The sequence below is a fragment of the Cyanistes caeruleus genome, chromosome 19 (genome assembly GCF_971803275.1).
Source record: "Cyanistes caeruleus chromosome 19, bCyaCae1.hap1.1, whole genome shotgun sequence".
Lineage (NCBI taxonomy): Eukaryota > Metazoa > Chordata > Aves > Passeriformes > Paridae > Cyanistes > Cyanistes caeruleus.
In genome coordinates this window covers 7,490,199-7,509,101 of record NC_141719.1, presented here as the reverse complement: position 1 = coordinate 7,509,101, position 18,903 = coordinate 7,490,199, and the positions used below count along the sequence as shown (strand labels likewise).

Here is an 18,903-nt window from a genome sequence, read left to right as displayed (position 1 = left end):
TGAGGGAGCTGGGGTTGTTTAGCCTGGAGAAAAGGAGACTCAGAGGTGACCTCATCACTCTCTACAACCCCTGAAAGGTGGCTGCAGCCAGGTGGGCTCGGTCTCTTCTCCCAGGCAGCACTGACAGAATGAGAAGACACAATCCTAAAAGCTGTGCCAAGGCAAGTTTAGGTTAGATGTTAGAAAAAAATTCTTCACTGAAGGAGTCATTGGGCAGTGGAATGGTCTGCCTGGGGAGGTGGTGGAGTCACCATCCCTGGAGGTGTTTAAAAGATTGGACATGCACTCAGTGCCATGGTTTAGTTGATGAGGAAGCGTTAGGTTAGGTCATAGGTTGGACTTGACGATCTCAAAGGTCTTTTCCAACCTAGTTCATTCTGTGATTCTGTGTAACTCCTGAACATTATTGGAAGTCCCCAAGGACTAACACCAACAAGACTGCCTGCTAATACTTTTGAATGACACTAAAGGGAAGCTCAGCAGTTCTCCACACAAGGTTTTCTTTGCCCACTAGAAAAGAGTTGAGAGCACACGGCTCCTGCTGCTGCAGCCCATCAGGCTCTGTTTAAATTACTGGGAGGGGAGTCACAGAGTTTGAGCCAAACTGCTCCATTTCATCCCTGCTGTCAGCATGGGTGGAGGAATCTAGAGGGCCCCAAGGAAGTCCCTGGGATGTCAGCAGACAGGGAAGAAGACAGATGAGGAAGAGACCACGGGAAGAATTTGGGGTCAAGTTAGTTAAGACAGGAGTACTTGTCATGCTGCTATTCAGCATCAATGTTCCTGTTAGAAACAGTGATTATTGAACTCAGACTGGGAAAAAGAAATTTGTGGAAGCGTCTTCTGTTGAGATGATTTCCACAATCACAATGCAGTAACCTGTGTGATTTAAGAACATTGCACTGACACCAGCAGTTGCAAACAGATGATTTCTAAGGTCTTTTCCAGCCCAAAAGGGATCTCCAGCAGCCAGGTTACCCGCAGCTCGGAGCAGCTGGGGCGGTGCTGGGGGAATTCGAGGTTCGCAGCAGCCCCGAGTCCCGTGCGGAGCCGGGCAGCGCGGGGGGCACCGCTCGGCAAACACCCGCTTGAGAACCGACCTCCGAGTGCCGCTGCCCCGGCTCGGAGCCCCCCGGAGCCGCGTCCCCGGCCCGGGGTCCCGCTGCGCAGGGCAGAGCCCCCCGCACCCCGGGGCTCCCTCCGGGCATGGGCGGGCGCCGCAGGGTCCGGCCCCCGGCCGCCGCCCCTCCCGTCGGGGCGGGGATGGGACACGTCGTTTTCCGGAAAGCCCCGGCCGTAGTTTCGTTTCTCCGAGTTTCGCGTCTGGCTCCTGGGGCAGCTGCGGACGGGGCGATGGCGGCGCTGGAGTCGGAGTCGGGCCTGTCAGGGCTGGAGGAAGAGCTCACCTGCTCCATCTGCCTCTGCCTCTTCAGCAGCCCCGTGACGGTGCCCTGCGGGCACAACTTCTGCTCCTCGTGCCTGGAGCTCAGCTGGGCCGGCCTCTCGGGGGGCTTCAGCTGCCCGCAGTGCCGGGCCACCTTCGCGGGCCGCCCGCAGCTGCAGAAGAACACGGTGCTGTGCCGGGTGGTGGAGCAGCTCCAGGGCCGCGCCGGGGCCAAGGGCGAGGAAGAGGAAAATGAGGATGGGGAGGCGGGGGGCTGCTGGGCGGGGGAGCCCCCCGTGTCCTGCGACAGCTGCCAGGAGGCGCCGGCCGTGCAGACCTGCCTGACCTGCACCGCGTCCTTCTGCGCCGAGCACCTGCGGCCGCACCGCGACAGCCCCGCCTTCCGCGACCACCAGCTCTGCCCGCCCCTGCGGGACCTGCAGCAGCGCAAGTGCCCCCAGCACAACCGGCTCTTTGAGTTCTTCTGCAGCCAGCACGGCGTCTGCATCTGCTCCCTCTGCCTGCTCGGGCACAAGACGTGCCCCACCAGCCCCTTGGAGCAGGCGAAAGCCGCTGCCCAGGTGAGCAGGCGGGGCGAGGCGGGGCTGGCCGGTGTCCCCCGGGGCTGGAACAGCCTCCCAAGGGCAGCCCGGAGCGCCCCTTGGCTCCCCCGCTGCCTGGAGAGCCGCTCTGGAGCGCGGGGCACAGGCCAGAGCAAGACATGGACTGTAAATCTGGTGTCTGGCATTGATAAAGTGTTATCTGCCCTCCAGCGTGTGCTCAGGCACGTCCGCAGAATCGTTCCTTGCGTTTTCCTCCCCAAGAAGTTGCTCAGGGGCAGGGGTCTGGGAAGGCACTGTCAGGGAGTTGATTGCCAGCTCCTGGGCTGGGCTCACCAGTGAAGCCTCCCATACTCTCCCAGAACTCTGAGACTCCTCTTCTGCTCTGCTCCCTGCCAGGGCTTGTCACAGCCTGAGGGGCTGACGTTCCTCTGCAAATGTTCTTAAACAGAAGAGTTATAAAGATATCCTAGGGAGATCTCAGGTGTGTAGAAGAAAGGGAGAAGGAGGTTCACAGAGTAGAAGGGAGGGAAACGTGGTGTTTCTATTTTCCAGCACAGCTGAAAATCAGTGTGGATGAGTAAAAAAGATGCCAAAAAAGTTTAGGTGGCCAAACTCCCGTCTGTTCAGTGAGTGTGTACACAGCTTAGCTGCAGAACTTAGCCCTGATTGAGCTTAGCAGGATCTTGAACTAAAGGAACAGGTAAATCACATCTGAATGAGAAAATTCTCCAAAGGAGAGGGGTGAACAGTAGCATCAACTTGGTACCCAAAGTCCGACCTGAGAGCTCATGTAACATTTATTCTTAGCATGAGAACTGCTGCACTGATGAAAGCTCTGGGTTCTTTGTGAGGAGAGTGTCAACAATGGCATCTTGCTGTTGGGAGAGGTGGGGAGGGTGTGGGTAAGGCACACGTGTGCAGGACAGTGCTTTTACACCCTCTGAGGTTGAAGGGAAGATAGGTTTTAAGCTGAAAGTACTAAAAGCATACAAGAGTATTTAAAACTGAGAGCAGACGTGACAACTGCCTCTCTGAAATACTTTCTGGTCTCTCCTGTTGCAGTCGGTGCTGAAGAAAAAACTGGTGGAGCTGCATAACCAGAGTGAAAGAACTGCCCGGGCAATGAGCACGGTGAAAACAAACCAGAACCAGTCTGCTGTAAGTGGGTGACTGTTCAGAGAGCTCTCAGGTTGCCTGGCACCCTCTGGCCACTGCCTGGAGCTGGTGTTTGTACCCTTGTGACAACGGCTGTAGTACTGAGGCTGCATTGGAAGGAGAAGGTGTTCCTTCCTAGGAAGGAACAGAAAAGAGGAGTTTTGGCAGGGCCGGGCAGCTCTGTGGGAGATGGGAGTAAACCAGGCACTGTTCAAGGTTTTATATCCTCACGTGAGGGCAGCACTGACAAAGGGCTCCATTCCTTGTGAGGGAAGGAGTTTTCTTTCCAAATCACATAAAAATCCACAGCTCTTTTCTTGCCTGTTTCAGGGAAGAGAAGCCCACCTGTTCCTCAGAGGCTTTCCTGCAGTAGCGCTGAGAGTATTTTGTTTACAAACTGTTCTTTTGAAACCAGTGCCTATCTGCTCTTTCTGCTCCAGGAGACAGCTTCAAGAAAGAAGGAATTGATCAGAAATGAGTTTTCAGAAATTAAAGCTTTAATTGAAGAAAGAGAAAATGAGATCATGAAAGCAATTACGGAGGAAGAAAAGAGAGTTTGGAATAAATTTGATTATATTTATAGTGTTCTGGGAAATAAGAAGAAAGAAGTTCTGTCTCTCAAAGATCAGATTGAGATGGCACTGACTGAAAGTGATGACGTTCTATTTTTGAAGGTAACGCGTCATTTAAATGTGAATCCTATTCCTCATTCTAGAATGCAGAATGACAAAAAGCTGCTGTGGTCATCCTGCTCTCCAGAGACTTCCAGTCAAATAGAGATGCAGGGGTGTGCAAGAACCTGCTGTCAGAGGATGTACTGAAAAGTACACAAATATCAGTGAAAGAATGCAGAAGGGGTGTCTGGTAACTTCCTCAGTCCACAGGCAGAGGAGTCACTGGGCAGGAGTCACCTCTGTGGGGTGTGGCAGCTCTGTGCTGTGACCTGTCTGCTCATTGATTCAGGTACCATTGGGAATTAAGGCATCTGAGCTGCTGCTGGAATTTTGCCATGAGCTGTGTCTGACTGTAGCCTTTGTTCCCTTGAATTTGAGATGAATGTACAAACTCTACCCCATTTAAAGTAAGTTGGTTGTATTTTTCTCTGTGTGCTACACAAGGTGGTCTCTCATTTGTCATTTCAGAGAGCAGCAGCACTGCAACGAACATCAACAAAAGAGGCTTTTGTTCCTGTAGTTGAAATGGACCAAAATGTGATGCATTCCACTTACCAGTCTGCCATTATCCTCAAAGACATAGTGAAAGTTTCATTGATTCAGAGTAGGGAGAAAAAAGATGAAGGTACTGTATCAGTGGGGAAATTGGCATTTTCTAATTTTGCTTTGAGCTGAAATGAGGGATCTTGCCTCTCCAGTCCAAATATCATTTTTTTTAAAAAGTGCAACAAATACAGTCGGGTAATGTAAATTGTGTTTTCCAGTCTCTGCACTGCTCCATTTCCACACAAAACCTTTACAGTCTGGGCTAAATTGGGAGACAAAACATGCCAGTTTCTTCACTGCTGTCTATACTTGGATAAGCTGACGAGTATCACATTACACCCTTCTGGCCCAGCTCAGCCTCTCTTCCTCAGTGTAATTTATGGTGTTGCTATGTGGCAGGGTTGGATGTGGTTAGGACGTGGATTTGGAGGGAGATTTGAAAGGCTTTAGAGTTCAGTTTACCCAACTGTAAAGGTGCTGATTGTGTAAGTGTGGTGGAACAAAGCTCTACTTAGCAGCCAAATTATCTTTTGGACTGGGGCATGGGTGTGCCCATCTCTGGGAGTTCCCATCTCTGCCAAATATCACTTCAGTTCATATAAGTGAAAAATAAGATGGAAAGATTTCCTCACTAGTGCATGACTGTTCCTGGCCATAATGTAAATTATCACCATTGCAGCCAAACCTGTGAAAATTAAGGCCCCTCCAGCAGCTCATCCAAACAAACCTCCTGTTGGAAAAAAGGCTTGTGGACCTCGTAAGTACTACAGAACATCATCCTGTCCTAACTATGGCTTTACTGTTAAATGAGAGTTGGAGCATTTATCCAAGATCTGTTTGCTGTGGTGATGTAGTGATGACCTCAGTGAGCACCTTGGCACAGGGAAGGGAGGGTGCTTTGGGATATTGGGGGATGGATGATGCTGTGTGAGCTGGACAGGTGAACTGCACGGTGCCTGAGCCTGTAGTGGTGTCAGTGTGGGCTGTAAAGCAAAGCAGAGCCTCCCCACCCTGTGGCTGTTGCAAGTTTTTTTAATTTGTGCCAAACACTTTTTGGTTTCTTTGATAGATTTGTATGTATTGAGGTCTGCTTAGGATCTGCTCATGTTCTGTGTTTTTTCTTCCTCCCTCACAGACCAGGTGCACAAAGAGAAAACCAGTACCCAGGCTCAAACCACTTTGCAGGTGAACACAGATACCAGTAAGTGCTGATTAAAGGAGCCTTCCTCAAACATTTTGCTGCCTCCAGTCTAGAGCTGGGGTGATGGTCTTTGTGGCAGGTTCTAGTGGGGACTTTCAGTACTGTTTTGTCCAGATAGCAGAACTAATGGGCACTGTAGCCTCTTTGGATGATCTTCCATGTTTTCTTTTTGAAGTAAATCAACCATTAAGAACCAAGTTCAGTTATTTCCAGGAAGCTCTTGCCACATGGTCCAAGTGCTGGGTGTGGAGCAGTCGGGGGGATGTGCTGGGGAAGCAGGACTGGGATGGAGCTGCAACTCGTGGTGTTGCACTAAAAGCTCTGCTGTGAAATGGAAAGGAACAGTCAGTGTTCCTCATGGGAACAGGAGTATTGTACATGCCCAAACACACTGCTCCTGGATGGGGAGATCAAGCTCCTTCCAGGCTTATGACGCTGTGAAATGGGAAGCAAATGAAAGATTCTTCTTGATATGCAGCTTTTCAGTGTGAGGTTATTTGTACTTGGCTTCAGCCTGCTGACTGTCAGCTCTTTACTGCTGCAGCTTCAAAGAGCCATGCTGATGGTGTCACAGCTGACATAGTCTTACCAGTGGCTTTTGCCCCCCAGTAGAACTCACAGTTTGCTTTTTTCTTTCCCCCCGCTCCAGAAGAGAAAAAGAAAGCTGCTAAAGTTGGTGAGTCCAAACTTTCATCGTGCCTATTCTAATTCTCATTGTCTGCTCTTATAATTATAAGATGGTCATTAGTGTTGGTGTATTGAGCAAAAGTTCAGCTCTTGCTGGCCACTGTGAGAGCAATCAAACACTGAGAGAAGTTGTCCAGAGAGTGGGATTTTGAAAACTTGACATGACAGTGAACAGTTAATACTGAGGTTAACCCTGCATGGGGCAGCAGATCAGCTCCAGCCTGAGTGTGTCTGTGATGGGCTGTTAAATATGTTAAATATGTTAAATATGTGAGGTCTCTTCCCAACTGGCCAAACTCTCTTCTGTTGACACAGCAGTAACCACTACACCAACCACCACATCTGCTGCTGCTGCTAAAGAGCTCATTGACAGCTTCCTGAAGAAACCCAGAGAGGAGCTTCTGCAGTGTAAGACACCCAACATTACACTCCTTAAAGATGAACTTTGCTCTTGTTCTACTGGTGTTATGTGTCCTCTGTAGTTACCTGACAAAAATACTTCTGAGGGCGTTTTATTTGCTTAATAGGTTGTTACAAATGAAGGAAATTTCTGGAGAAAAAGGGGGCAGGAAGTTTCTAAGTGGTTCTTTTGCCAGATGAATCAAATTAATTTTCATCATCCAAGTATCTTTATGAAGATAAATTAAGTTTTTAAGTAATGACTTTAGTTTCCCTGAAAAAGACAGCATTAGGGTAGCCTAGAAATACAGTGTAACACACTGGATTCTTTTTAAATGTTCTTTTTAAATGCAGACTTTTATATGAGCCCATGATGGCCTGTTAAGATGCTATACAACATGGAATACCTTTTTCTGCCAGATCAGCAATCGTCTTCTTTTGCCAGGGTGTATTTGGGTGATGAAGGGATCCTGTGAGGCTGCAGGAAGGAAGAAAACCAGTCTCCATTTGCCTGTTGTGTAATGTAGAGCTGCAGCTGAACCCAGCTTTTACTGTGGCCCCAAGACCTGGCTGCACTGAGGAGAGCAGAGCTGCAAATAAACACAGCAACAAGTGCTGGTGCAGGGTGGGATAAATAAAAGCGCTTTGTTCTTCAGTACCTTCAGTTAGTGATTAGTGATTAATGTCATTGCAGATGCTGCCAACATCACTCTGGATTACAACACAGCTCACAGCACGGTGGTTTTGGCTGAGAACTACACCAGGATGTCCATCTCGGACACCTTCACAGGTCACAAGTACCACCCTCAGCGCTTCACCGATTACCGCCAGGTGCTGGGCTTCCAGTGCTTCAAGAGAGGCATCCACTACTGGGAGGTGCAGCTGCAGCAGGGCAGCTTCTGTGGCATCGGGGTGTGCTACGGCAGCATGGAGCGGCAGGGCCCCGACAGCCGCCTGGGCAGGAACAGCAAGTCCTGGTGCATCGAGTGGCTCAACTCCAAAATATCATCCTGGCACAACGACGTGGAAAAGTCCCTGCCCAACACAAAGGCTACCAAGATTGGGGTGCTGCTGCACTGTGATGGGGGGTTTGTGATTTTCACAGCGGTGGGGGAGAAGCATAACTTGATCTATAAATTCAAAGCTCAGTTCACTGAAGCCTTGTACCCAGCCTTCTGGCTGTTTTCCAGTGATGCTGTTCTCTCTCTCTGTCACATGAAAGACTAAGATCTTGTATCTCAGTTTAGTTCATTTAATAATCTGTCTCAAAGATTGATTGCTTGATACAAAAGTTATCATCTCTTTTAAGCAGTTTAGGAAATCTGTTAATTCTTTGGTCTGAATTGCTAAAGCCTTTAGATAGTGATTTTGCAAAATGTTGGTGATAGTAAAAACTACAGTAGTTTGCAAAGGTCTTGATTGCCCTAAAATCAAGTGGTAAATGTGGCCCCTGTGGCTTCTGTGGTTTCCTTTAAAGGAGCAACAGAATTAATGTGTTCTGTGGGTAGCAATAACCCCTTTGAGAAAGAAACAGGAAGAATTCCGTGACAAATTCAGGCTTTGATGGAGGTCTCACTGTTGCCCTTTTGCCTGTGAAGACTGTTGTCCATACAGGTGTTCTCAGTCTATGACTCTACCAGGTGCTACAGAAAGAGCTGTTAAACCCCTAAGTTCAGCTCTTATGGCTCTGAGTTATAAAAGCCAATAGGACAGATCTCATCAAATGGAACTGCAGAGACTTTTAGAATTGATGGGAAAGAAATTATATTAGAATCACCAGTAAACAAATTACATTAACCCAGACTTGGGGAATATAGCAGAGTTGTCAGGAAGACAGAGCAGAGCAGTGCTGTGCATCCTGTGATGAAGATTTTGGGATGAAGCATTCTGTGTCATGTGACCCAGAGCATGCTTCACATCTTCACGCTGAAGGCTCTTCAGTGCTGGGGTTTTGTGTGTGCTGAGGAGTTCAGGGGGTGCATTCCTGTTCTCAGGGTCTCCCCTCATAAAGCTTTTCCTCTTTATGAGGTGGGATATTCTCTGCTGGTTTATCTTTTGTTGTTCAGGTGGTAGAAACTGGATTTCTTTCATGTTTTTGAGACTCCAGTTTGAGGAGTCTCAAGTCAGAGTGCAAGTATCTGGAAAATGCTGTTCCTCTCTGCATGAGGTCTGTGGGCAGACAGGGTGAGTCTTGACATACAGAGGATTAGCACAAAGGAGAATATGCATCCATTCCTCCTGGGATGGATTTTTAATTCTCCTGTTGTTCTTTGAGTTGTGGTATGTCTTCAGAAGTTCTCACCAGGTACAGAGAAATCTGTACTTCTTACTTATAACTTTAAAACAATCTGTAGGCAATCAAGGTATTTGGATCTCATAGTTCTTGGTCCTGTATCTTGTTGGTGCCTCTGGACTTAGTGTGCCAGTTCTTACTTCTTGTAGCCCATGGGAAACTCAGACGAGACCTGTCCTGGACTTTGATTTGTAAAACTCCCCTTACAGGACTTGGTGAAATAGAACACAAAGCCACTGCTGGCAATTTGGCAGGGAATTGTTAAAAGGCTGAAAAGAACCTCTGTGACTACATTCCACATTAGCCAAAGTGCTTTGGAGAGAGGCTTTCAGGAATTCAGGCTTGGTGTCTCTATTTTTACTCGGTTTGTAAACCCTTAGTACTTTGTCAAGGGTAGCACTGGTCTCATTTATTCCAATTTTTTGGTCAGAATAGGATATGGAATTGATGGTGGATCTAAAAGTGCCATGGCTGTCTTTGGAGCAGTTCTACCCTCTCAAGGGTCTTCACTTCCCAAAGCACAGTCAGCACTAAAACTCCCAGCCTGAGCAGAGCTCTGCAAAAGGTGCAGAAGGTGGCTGTGCTCTGCTGGGAGACAACAGTGGATGACAAACTGGGTTTTCTGCTCTTCCAGTTTTTCAGCAGTGAAAGATAAGAGCAATTCCCTCTGAAAAATCCTTTTGCTGCTTGGCTGTGCCACAGGGCTGCAGATGCACTCAGCAGGGTGCTGAAGGAGTGCTCTGTCCCCTGGACTGTGGGCAAAAACTTGCTCCAGCAGTCTGTGCAGTGGAGAAAGTCCCCATCCTCTGTTCCTTGCTTCTTGACTTTAAAGAGGTGTCAGTACTGCCCTCTGAGTCTATGGGCTTCTGTGGCCATAGTCTGGAGGGACACCCAGACAAAGTAAAGAGCAGCTTTTATTCTGCCTGACTGGACAAAGTGGGATTCTTGACATGGGACATGGGTGTAGGACCAAGCACGTGGAACACAGGAGGTGCCCTGCATTACCAGACAGTGAAACAAGCCTTCTGCTGGGCCCCTGATCCTGTGTTTTGCTTTTCTTTTGTGCTATGAGTGACTACAAGTCATAGAGTGAAGTTCTGTTAATTTGGAATTCACAGAATCACGGAATATTCTGAATTGGAAGGGACTCACAAGGATCACTGAGTCCAGCTCTTAAGTGAATGATTCGTATGGGGATGGAAATGGTGACCTTGGCATTACTAGGACCAATCTGTGGCTTCTGAGAAATGTTGTTTTGGTTAGCTTCAGGTATCTTGCATATATTGGAATATTAATGTGATATAACTATTATAACCAATTAGTGTGTTTAGGAAAAATCCTAGTTACTGCATGATAAATTTAAATCATTTAAATGATCATTTTAAAACCTTTTCAACACAACTGAAGTGGTTTTACTTGGGCAGTACTTGTCAGAGCTGCACTGGTTTTAAACAAGACATATAAAGGAGCATATTTTTAAATTGTAATTCTCTTTTTAGTATTACAAATAAAGCAAATTATTCTAGAAAAAGAACTAATTCTGGTGTTAACACCGCAAAGATGTGCATTGATTTGCATTTTAACATAAAAGTGAGAGTAAATAAAAAAAAAGTTGCCAAATGAAAATAAATGAATGTTTAATCTTCAATTAAAGACATCAGTAAAACAGTGTATTTTGGGAAAGGAATGCTTATGTAGTTATAAACCTGTTGATTATACTGATATATCAACCCTGTACTTCAGTTTGTATGAGGTGTGTTATTGTCCACACAGGCAGGGCCACCACCATGGATTTGGATCTGCTCCATGTGCTTGTGGTGGCTGGTGAATGGTGATGGTTTAAATTCAATAAACACTCACAGGAAACCCTGACTCTGAATGTTTTGTTTTCTGTTCAGGGAGGGAGGCAGAAGTGAAGGCACAAGGGTACAAGAACAGCTCTTAGTGCATCACTCACTGGTTTATGGGAGAGCTGTGGTGTTCTTTGGACTGGTCCAAAACTGCCTCCTCCCCCTGCGCCACACACCAGTTATCAGTAATGCTGCTTCCTCACTGAGGATGAGGAGATCATCTTTCCCAGTGAACAAAGCTAGAGACCTTTATGGGTAAGGAAAACCATGTTCCTCAGCTGGAGGACCAGTGTGGAACTGCTTTAAAAAGCCTTTGGTGAGATCCAGCATCTGCCAGCCTGAGTTACACTTGGAAGCAGCAATAGGTGATGATTGCTGATACCACCCAGTGGAATTGCAAGCTGCTGCTTCCCCATGTGGCCACTGGAAAACAACTCGGAGGGAGCTGCTGTGGTGCCTCAATAGATTTAAAAATCAGCCCAAGCAAAGCATCCATGAAACAAGTTAAACATTTCCACCTAAAGTTCTGCAAGTGCCTTGGGCTGAGGAAGGTTTTGGGAGAGAAACTTTACTGGTGTTGCTTGAGCACTTGATGGGTACTGCAAAAACTAAGAAAGGGTGGAAAAATTCCTCATTTTTGCTACTTTCCCATGATGTCCCTGGGATCAGGAGGTCAGTTAGGTCTGTCAAAGCTTTGCCTCAGTTTCCAATGACAGACAGGTATTTTATGTCTGTGCAAACTTGACTGTGACTACAGCCAGGGGCCTGAGCAGGTACTGAGGGAAGTCAGCACGATCATATTCATGCAAGGTCTGTTTTCTTCCTTGCTAATGACATTTCCTCTTGATCTAGCTTTGTGATTACTTTTTCACATCAAAAAGAAAAACTGACCTAGAATCCAAATCATACTCTGTGAATATATGTAAAAATGTTTATCAAGACATTCCCTATTTTAGTAAAATTGTATTTAACAGACTATATTTCTGTACCCATTCCTCTGACTCCCTCCCATTTCTTCTCCCCTTCCTAATTTCCTCACAATTAAGTGGTTGCTACTTCTCAAGTAATCAATGTCAGTTAAAAACATGTCACAGTTTGGTCATTGTATGACTCCTATTCAAAGCTCATGTCATTTAGACTTTCATTGGCAGCTATTTTGTTCCATAAAAAAGTTCAAGACAGCAATTTGTGAATCTTGCTCAGCCAAGTAGAACTGTGGAAAAGAGGAGTCATTCCAAAAGTCAATTAATTGTGGCCTGTCAGAGTTCTCCTCATTCAGTTTTCTCCAGGCCCTGTCACGGGCTCACATCTGTCAGCCTGGTGTGGCTCAGGCTGCAATCAGATGCCACTACATGGGAAATAATGGCTTTATTCACACCATTTATGGGCTCTGTGTGGTAGACACATTTGTATTTCATTTTACGGTGTAGCAATTCCATTTACATAAAATACAGGCAATTATGTGAGTCTGGCTAAAGCACTAAGGGAGGGTGGGAGGAGCCACCAATCAAATAATAAAAGCTAATTGAAAAGAGGCACATAATTTAGGTGAAAATAGAGCAATTCTTGATCCTAAATTAGTTCAACAAAACTTTAAGGAGGCAACTTAGCTGCATTTTGTCTGTGTTTGTATTAAACTCCTTAATGTTTTTCAATGTCAGAAAAGAGCAAGTACTTTTTATAGCATCTATGTTCCAATTTAAAAATCAAGTAATTTTTGGTGAAGAAAGGGCTTTTTTTTGCTTTAGAGGTAGTTTTTCCTCCTAGAAAGAGTTTTCACATTTGCCTGTAAAGGAAATCAAACAGAGACTGGGGAGAGGAGAAAAATATCCAGAGAAAAAGCACATAACATTTACACAGAGCAAGGGATGTTAGAGAGACTTTTCTAGTACTGAGCACAGGCTGCTTTCTAACTTTCCCCCAAAACACTGTCTTTCCAAAATCCAGAGTTATCTCATGAGGCAAAGAAAATGTGAAGGAAAAGAAATTAATGTGAGTTAAAAGTCAAAGTTCACAGGGCTCACAGAGCCATTATCTCCAGGAAATCCTCCAGGTCCCAGTTTGGGTGGAATTGTTAACTTTAGCTTTAACTCTGCTCCAGATTCAATATCCAAAGACTAGGCTGAAATTTTTACAGTGTCTCTGATGTCAGTTGAGCTCAAACTCACAAGGGTTGGCTCCCCTTTCTCTGGCAGCCTGGTAAACCACCATGAAATCCTTGAACCGAGGGGCACAGCCCAGCCAGGCTTCCCCAAAGTGTTCATTCCCAGTGAAGAGGAAATCTCCCCCTCCCTTCTTCACCTTGCACTGCAGAAGGGTTTGGATGGGGCCTCTCCACTCCCCACTCCCTTCCTCCTGCTGGAAAATCCTGTTTTTCTGCCTGTAGACTTTCTGGACACGGACATCCACCTGGGACATGCGGTTCTCTGAGTCGTGGGAGACGTTTTGGATGGATCCTTTCACCACTGGATGTGAAGAAAACAGAATCTGGTTATGGAGCAGCAGGAGAACAGCTCAGGTACTACGAGCTCAGTGAATAAAATAACTGGAGAGCAGCTTTGCTGTGCAGTTTTTACACCTACCACCTGCATGTGGACACATTTCTGAGCTTACATTGCATCCTTTGCACGGGGGATCCCCACACAAGCTGTGCTATGTCCTTGGAATTGTGCTTTATGACTAAAACCAGCTACACTACAGGAAAAAGGTTGATAATGCAAAGTAGTGGAAGATAAAAAAGCACATGACAAGAGGTCAGCTCAGGGATTAATTTTTTTCAGTTGTGTTCCAAGGCAATGACTATCACAGACACCTCCTTCCTGACTCCAGGGGACTCTGGAGCTTTTCCTTTCACAGCACTAACAGAGATCCAAGAAGAATCCGAATATGATTTGGTCAGAAAAAAAAAATGAGAGTTTGTTAAATGTTTTTCATTTAAAGGTTTAGTGGTTTTTTTCTCTCTCAAAAGGCTATGTAATCCATCCACCAAAAGACATTTTGGGAGGCGGTGAACAACTCAGGACCCTTAAAGTGACTTTTCTTGAAGCCTTATTTAAAAATCACTTTGCATACATGTACCTCCTTCTCCCAGAAGGATCCCAGCTGGAAGGAAAGCATAAGAAGGTTTGTTTCTGTTTGACTGCATTCTTTGTATCCATCATAGGGAGAATGAAGCATCCCATCTGACAGGTGTTTGTTGTCCTGAAGCCACCTTTATCATTGTCACTGCCCCCATTTTTCACAGCAACCAATTATTCTTCTACTAATTAAATTAATTTCAATCCTGCATCCATATAAGGCTCAGAAACATCCACCATTTGAGAAAGAGCTCTTCAGCAAGTGAGAGTTACACAATCACCCTTCTGCCACTAAACTCCTTCACTCTTGTACAGAAAACTCAACAACCCAAGATGCAGAAAAACCTTATCTCAAAAGTTTTCAAGAACTTCCTAATTTATTTAGATTTCCAAGGGAATCCAGAATTTTGTGTAACAGATGTCTCTGCTCTCTGTCTCCCTCCTTGTGTGATCATTTTCCATCAGATGCAGCCAAGTCTATTGACAAGCTGTAATGCACTTGTTCCTGGTGTTCCAAGTGGCTCCTGCACTGCTTGGGGAGCAGTGACTGCAGACCCCCATGCTAAGGACAACCATAAAGCCCCCATTCACTCCCAGTGTCATTTACACTTTCATTAGCAGCTATTTTCTCTAATCAGAAAAGCTGATGATAGCGATTTGTGAGCGCAGGGCACGGAAGTCAGGCCATAAATAGAGTCAGTTCAAAGGGCTGTTTCTTCTGCTCTGTTGCTGCTGTGAGTGTGAGTGCCCCCTTTGTGTGCCTGGCCCCCACATCTGTCAGTCTCCAGTGGGGACAGAGCCCACTTGGGAACCAGCACCTTCCTCCAGGACAAACAACAGGCTGGATCCCACCAATTAATTTAGAAGAAGAATAAAAATTACCAGTTGTGGAGCACTCTTAAGGAAGCACGCTCTGCACTGGTTTTGTATTTGCACCGTGATGCTGGTGTCTGATTTTATCAGCCTTAAAGCATGGTGAGCCCTGGTGGGAAACCAGTGATTTGGTGGGGTTTTTAAATGTTGAATATGGAGTTTGTGGTTTTATTTCTTTATGTAGGTACATTTACAGCAATGGAACTGTGGCTATGTGGAGAGGCAGTAGCTATTCGAGTTAATCAAAGAGGTATAAATGTGCATGTGGAAAAACGTGGGAATAAAATTAACAAATCATGATTGAAAGAAAAAAATCATATTGCATTGCTGACAAAAATGGAGAAAAGATTTTAATGCATTATCATATAACTGTTTCTTATTATTTCTTTTCTTATAGACTAATAACTGTGCTGTTTCCTAATAAGGGATGAAACCTAGCCAGGATGCCACTGAAGGAAAGTTTAAATCACATTAAATATTCAGCTAAGTTGCAAACAACTCACTGCCTCTACAGAAAAAACAACTAGGGAGTGTGCAAACTGTGAGAGGAGAGAGAAGGCATATTCATAATGGGGATAAAAAGAAGTACAAAGGGATTAAAAGGACTACACCAAGCATGTTCAACCTGAGTGTCCATCTATGCATCTGTGACTCAGCAGCACACCTGCGAACATTACCCACAGTTCAGTTTTAGTTCACAACCTTTCTGCCTGCAGGAAATGAGGACCTTGGCAGCAAAGCTTCTCCCTTCTAGGTTTCACTTTGCCCCCCATTTTCCAGTTTCTTTCCCTAGTCAGAGAGTACAGTCATGCCATTATTTTTAGAAAAACAGCAAATAAGTCCAGATAATAAATATAAATTAAAGGCAGAATGACTCCCCTTTAGTCAGCTTACCAAAATCACTGCTGCAAATGGCCATAAGGAGTTCCATGTTGTCACAAGGACGGCACATAGCTAAAAGAAACAGAGCAGTTACTTGTAACACTATAGTACATCCCATTGCAAAAGGACTGGTGAATTCAGAGGGGAAACGGGGCAGAACTACCAGCTTGGAGAGCACTGTGACCAGATGCAAACCAAAGTTCTTGTTACTCACGCACCACCACAGCAAAGAAATAAGCACAGAGGATGTTCTCAGAGAGGGCACTGCAGGGCAGCAGGGCCTCCCTTGCAGTGCCAAGGCATCCTCTGTCCCCACCAGCTCAGTGGGGATCAGCTGCCACCTTAGATCTGCCCCCCAAGTGGATCCCCTGCTCTTACCTTCAAAGAGAGCCATCTGTTTGGAGTCGTGGCCGGCGCTGCTCTGGTTGCTCAGCAGCTCGTACTGGAAGCTGGCGGTGCGGCGGCTGATGTCCCTGTGCGGGCTGGCCTGCAGGAACAGGGTCACTCCTGGTGGGGTGTGGGCACTGAAGCAGGACACGTGCTGGGCCCGAGCCCCCTCTGCCTCGCTGACCACCAGCTGCAGCTGCCCAGCACGTTCCACGTAGATGCTGGCGCCCTGGAAGTCGCTGGCGGGTTTGATGCAGACCGTGGTGAGCTGGCCACTGGCCAGGTTGGGCTCCAGGACCACTCGCAGGGCTCGTGCCGGGTACATCCACTCCAGGGAGCCCTCGGTGCAGCGCAGGTGGATCTGCTCCACGGCACGGGAACCGGGCTCCCAGCCCAAACCACTGCTGGGAAACAGCACTGTCAGTAACAGCAGGGGATGGGAGCCACTGCAGTGTGCATCACCTGCACATACAGATCTTATTCCTGACTCTCCTGATGACGCTTAAATTGGCTTTCTCCAGCTGGACTGGGCTCCTTCCCTCAGATCTGAGCCGCAGGAACCACAGAGGGACAGGGAATGCTCACAGCTGGGTGCACGGGAAGGAGCCTCAGCCCCTTTCACCAAATCCATGTTTGGATGCCTGCAGCACCCTGAGAAATCTCAGAGGGCAGCTTCTCACTGCTAAATAGCTCAAAACTTTTCATTGTGGTACAACTGGCTCAGCTGTCCAGAAAATCCCACCAGCAAGTGAGTGGATGGGGGTGAGAGCCACTCACAGCAGGAGCTGCACAGTGATGTTATGACATATTTCCAATACAAACTCATCCAGAAAATGTTTTGATTAAAAGGGTGGTGCTGGCCCTTCCCCCGAGCTCTCGCTCAAGTCTGTGCAACTCCACTGCTTTCAGAAGAGTTACTTTTGCTGAAGTCACTTACGAAAATCAAATCCGTGCCAGCATAATTAGTTAAAAGAAAAGTATAAAGCAAAACATAGAGGGAAAGGACGTAATATCTGAGAAGCCTGAGAAGGTTTGTGGCCTATTTCCCTGCCGGTGACTGAAGTAAACCCACCAGGCCTGTGAGACCCGGCCGCTGCCTCCCCGCGGTCCCCGGGGCCGGTTCCCGGTGGCCGCAGCCCCCAGCCCGGCCGTGGCACCCACCTGCCCCTCCAGCTGCAGCGATCGGCGCTGCCCGGCCGGGACCCCCCTGCCAGCGGCAGCAGCAGGGCCGGCAGGGCCGGCAGGGCCCACAGGGCCGGCAGGGCCCGCAGGGTTGGCAGGGCCCGCAGGGCCAACAGGGTCGGCAGGGCCAGCAGGGCCGGCAGCAGGGTCGGCAGGGCCCTCAGGGCCCGCAGGGCCGGCAGGGCCGGCAGGGCCGGCAGGGCCAGCAGGGCCGGCAGGGCCCACAGGGCCAGCAGCCCGGGCGAGCCCCGCACCGAGGCCATGGGCCCGCGGCTCTGCAGGGAACGGGCCGGGCTTTAAGGGCTTTAAGGGAGGAAAGGGGGGTGGGCTGGGGGTCCCGGCCCCTTCCCCCGCCCCCCAGCACCGGGGACAGCCGCAGCTCCCCCCGTCACCCTTCGCACCGCTGTCCCCATGGCCCGGGCCGGCCAGCCCCCCTTTTGTCCCTGAAATATTTACAAGTGATTAATAACAGTTTCTCATCGCCGTCTAGGAACAAACAAAAATCGTGCCAACATAATCAAAACGAATATTGAATGAGTGATGGAAATTCAATAGTTTCAACTTCTGCTTTCATGATTTTCTTTCAGGGGTCCGTGCACAAGAAAGCTCCAGGGCCCACGATTATCATGCTAAAAGCCGGGCTGTGCCTGCCAATAATTAGATTTCTATATGCATTGCTCTCTCCATATTTTCAATGAACGACACGGGGAGATGCTCTTTTGCGGGTCTGGGAGAGCGAGGCTCTTTTGGCAGCTCTTAAGCGTGGAATCGGGATTTCGCGGCCGGGAGGGGACAATGGCCCTCGGCACGGCTGGGTGGCACATCCCGGGACCCTCCGGCCATCTGTTACCTTGCGGTTAGCAGCGTGTTCTCACATTGCCCACAGATGCACAGTCTGCCCGCAGCCCTTCTGCAAGGAGGGATTTTCCTTAAGAGCAAAATAAACTTGTTAGAGGAGAGACCCTGAAACCAGAGCTTTAGTCAAGCGTCTGATACCGGACTCCTTGAATCCTATTTCAACCCACTTTACTGTTCATTCACAAAAACTTTGTATTTTTATTGTTATTATAAAAAAAAGAAACAGAACTTACGCTTTGTCTTGCACTTTGCTAATGTCCCCACTCATACCTGTGCTGTACTCCTTGCACAACCTTTGCCTAAAGTCTGGCTCAAGCTGGTGCTCTGCACGGCTCACTCCAGCAATTCTAAAAACATTTAAAGATGCATTAAACCTTGATGGTTATCATTAGTGCCAGTGATCCTGAAAGCTCTGTGAAACTATTGTCTTACCCATCTAAGAAAAAAACTGCTGAATATCTATGCTCTGACCCCATCCAGAATAGAAAACAACACACAAATAGTCTTTAAAAGGTTTGATTGCGGCATAATACAGGAGCTGAGAGGCCAGAGCCTTTCTTTCTTTTGTGCATATGAGACCAGGGAGCAGAGGAGAGGACTTGGGGAGGGAAGTGACACTATGATAAAGTGGCCCCACAGGAGGATGTATTCACTTCCAAAGGCCCAAAGGAACCCATCTGCTGCCATCAGGAGCAAGCATTGAGCCACTTGATCCCTGAACGTCTCCCAGCAGCAGCGTTTCCCCTCGCTGGGGAAAGCCCCGTGTGAGTTTTGCTGACTTGCTCTCAGCAGCATCTCCCTCCCCATCTCCAGTTTCTACCGACACCAAAAGATCTCCGGTTAAAACTCTTTCCTGAAACTGCTCATCGCAGGTAAGGCATTCGCAGGGCTC

The 18,903-nt window shown here is 47.5% G+C and overlaps 2 protein-coding genes across 5 annotated transcripts; one reads left to right on the top strand and one right to left on the bottom strand.

The window, feature by feature from the left end:
- The first annotated feature begins 1,208 nt into the window (after positions 1–1,208).
- TRIM25 (tripartite motif containing 25) lies at positions 1,209–10,774 on the top strand. Of its 2 annotated transcripts, none has more exons than XM_086857190.1 (9): positions 1,209–1,965; positions 3,010–3,105; positions 3,543–3,776; positions 4,245–4,401; positions 5,002–5,079; positions 5,458–5,523; positions 6,173–6,199; positions 6,529–6,618; positions 7,304–10,774. In XM_086857190.1, exons 1-9 carry the CDS (start codon positions 1,264–1,266, stop codon positions 7,834–7,836), a joined length of 1,983 nt encoding a protein of 660 aa, XP_086713316.1. In that variant the 5' UTR covers positions 1,209–1,263; the 3' UTR covers positions 7,837–10,774. The 2 variants fall into 2 exon arrangements, with proteins under 2 accessions (XP_086713316.1, XP_023794738.2); XM_023938970.2 differs by having other exon boundaries at positions 1,229–1,965; positions 6,526–6,618.
- Positions 5,339–17,923, bottom strand: LOC111937388 (meteorin-like protein). Of its 3 annotated transcripts, XM_086857193.1 has the most exons (6): positions 17,133–17,565; positions 15,963–16,372; positions 15,597–15,656; positions 13,054–13,217; positions 7,017–7,087; positions 5,339–5,847 (listed from the first exon to the last, which is right to left on the bottom strand). In XM_086857193.1, exons 1-5 carry the CDS (start codon positions 17,414–17,416, stop codon positions 7,031–7,033), a joined length of 975 nt encoding a protein of 324 aa, XP_086713319.1. In that variant the 5' UTR covers positions 17,417–17,565; the 3' UTR covers positions 5,339–5,847; positions 7,017–7,030. The 3 variants fall into 3 exon arrangements, with proteins under 3 accessions (XP_086713319.1, XP_086713318.1, XP_023794504.2); XM_086857192.1 differs by lacking the exon at positions 5,339–5,847 and having other exon boundaries at positions 6,951–7,087; XM_023938736.2 differs by lacking the exons at positions 5,339–5,847; positions 7,017–7,087 and having other exon boundaries at positions 10,523–13,217; positions 17,133–17,923.
- Positions 17,924–18,903: the final 980 nt, after the last annotated feature.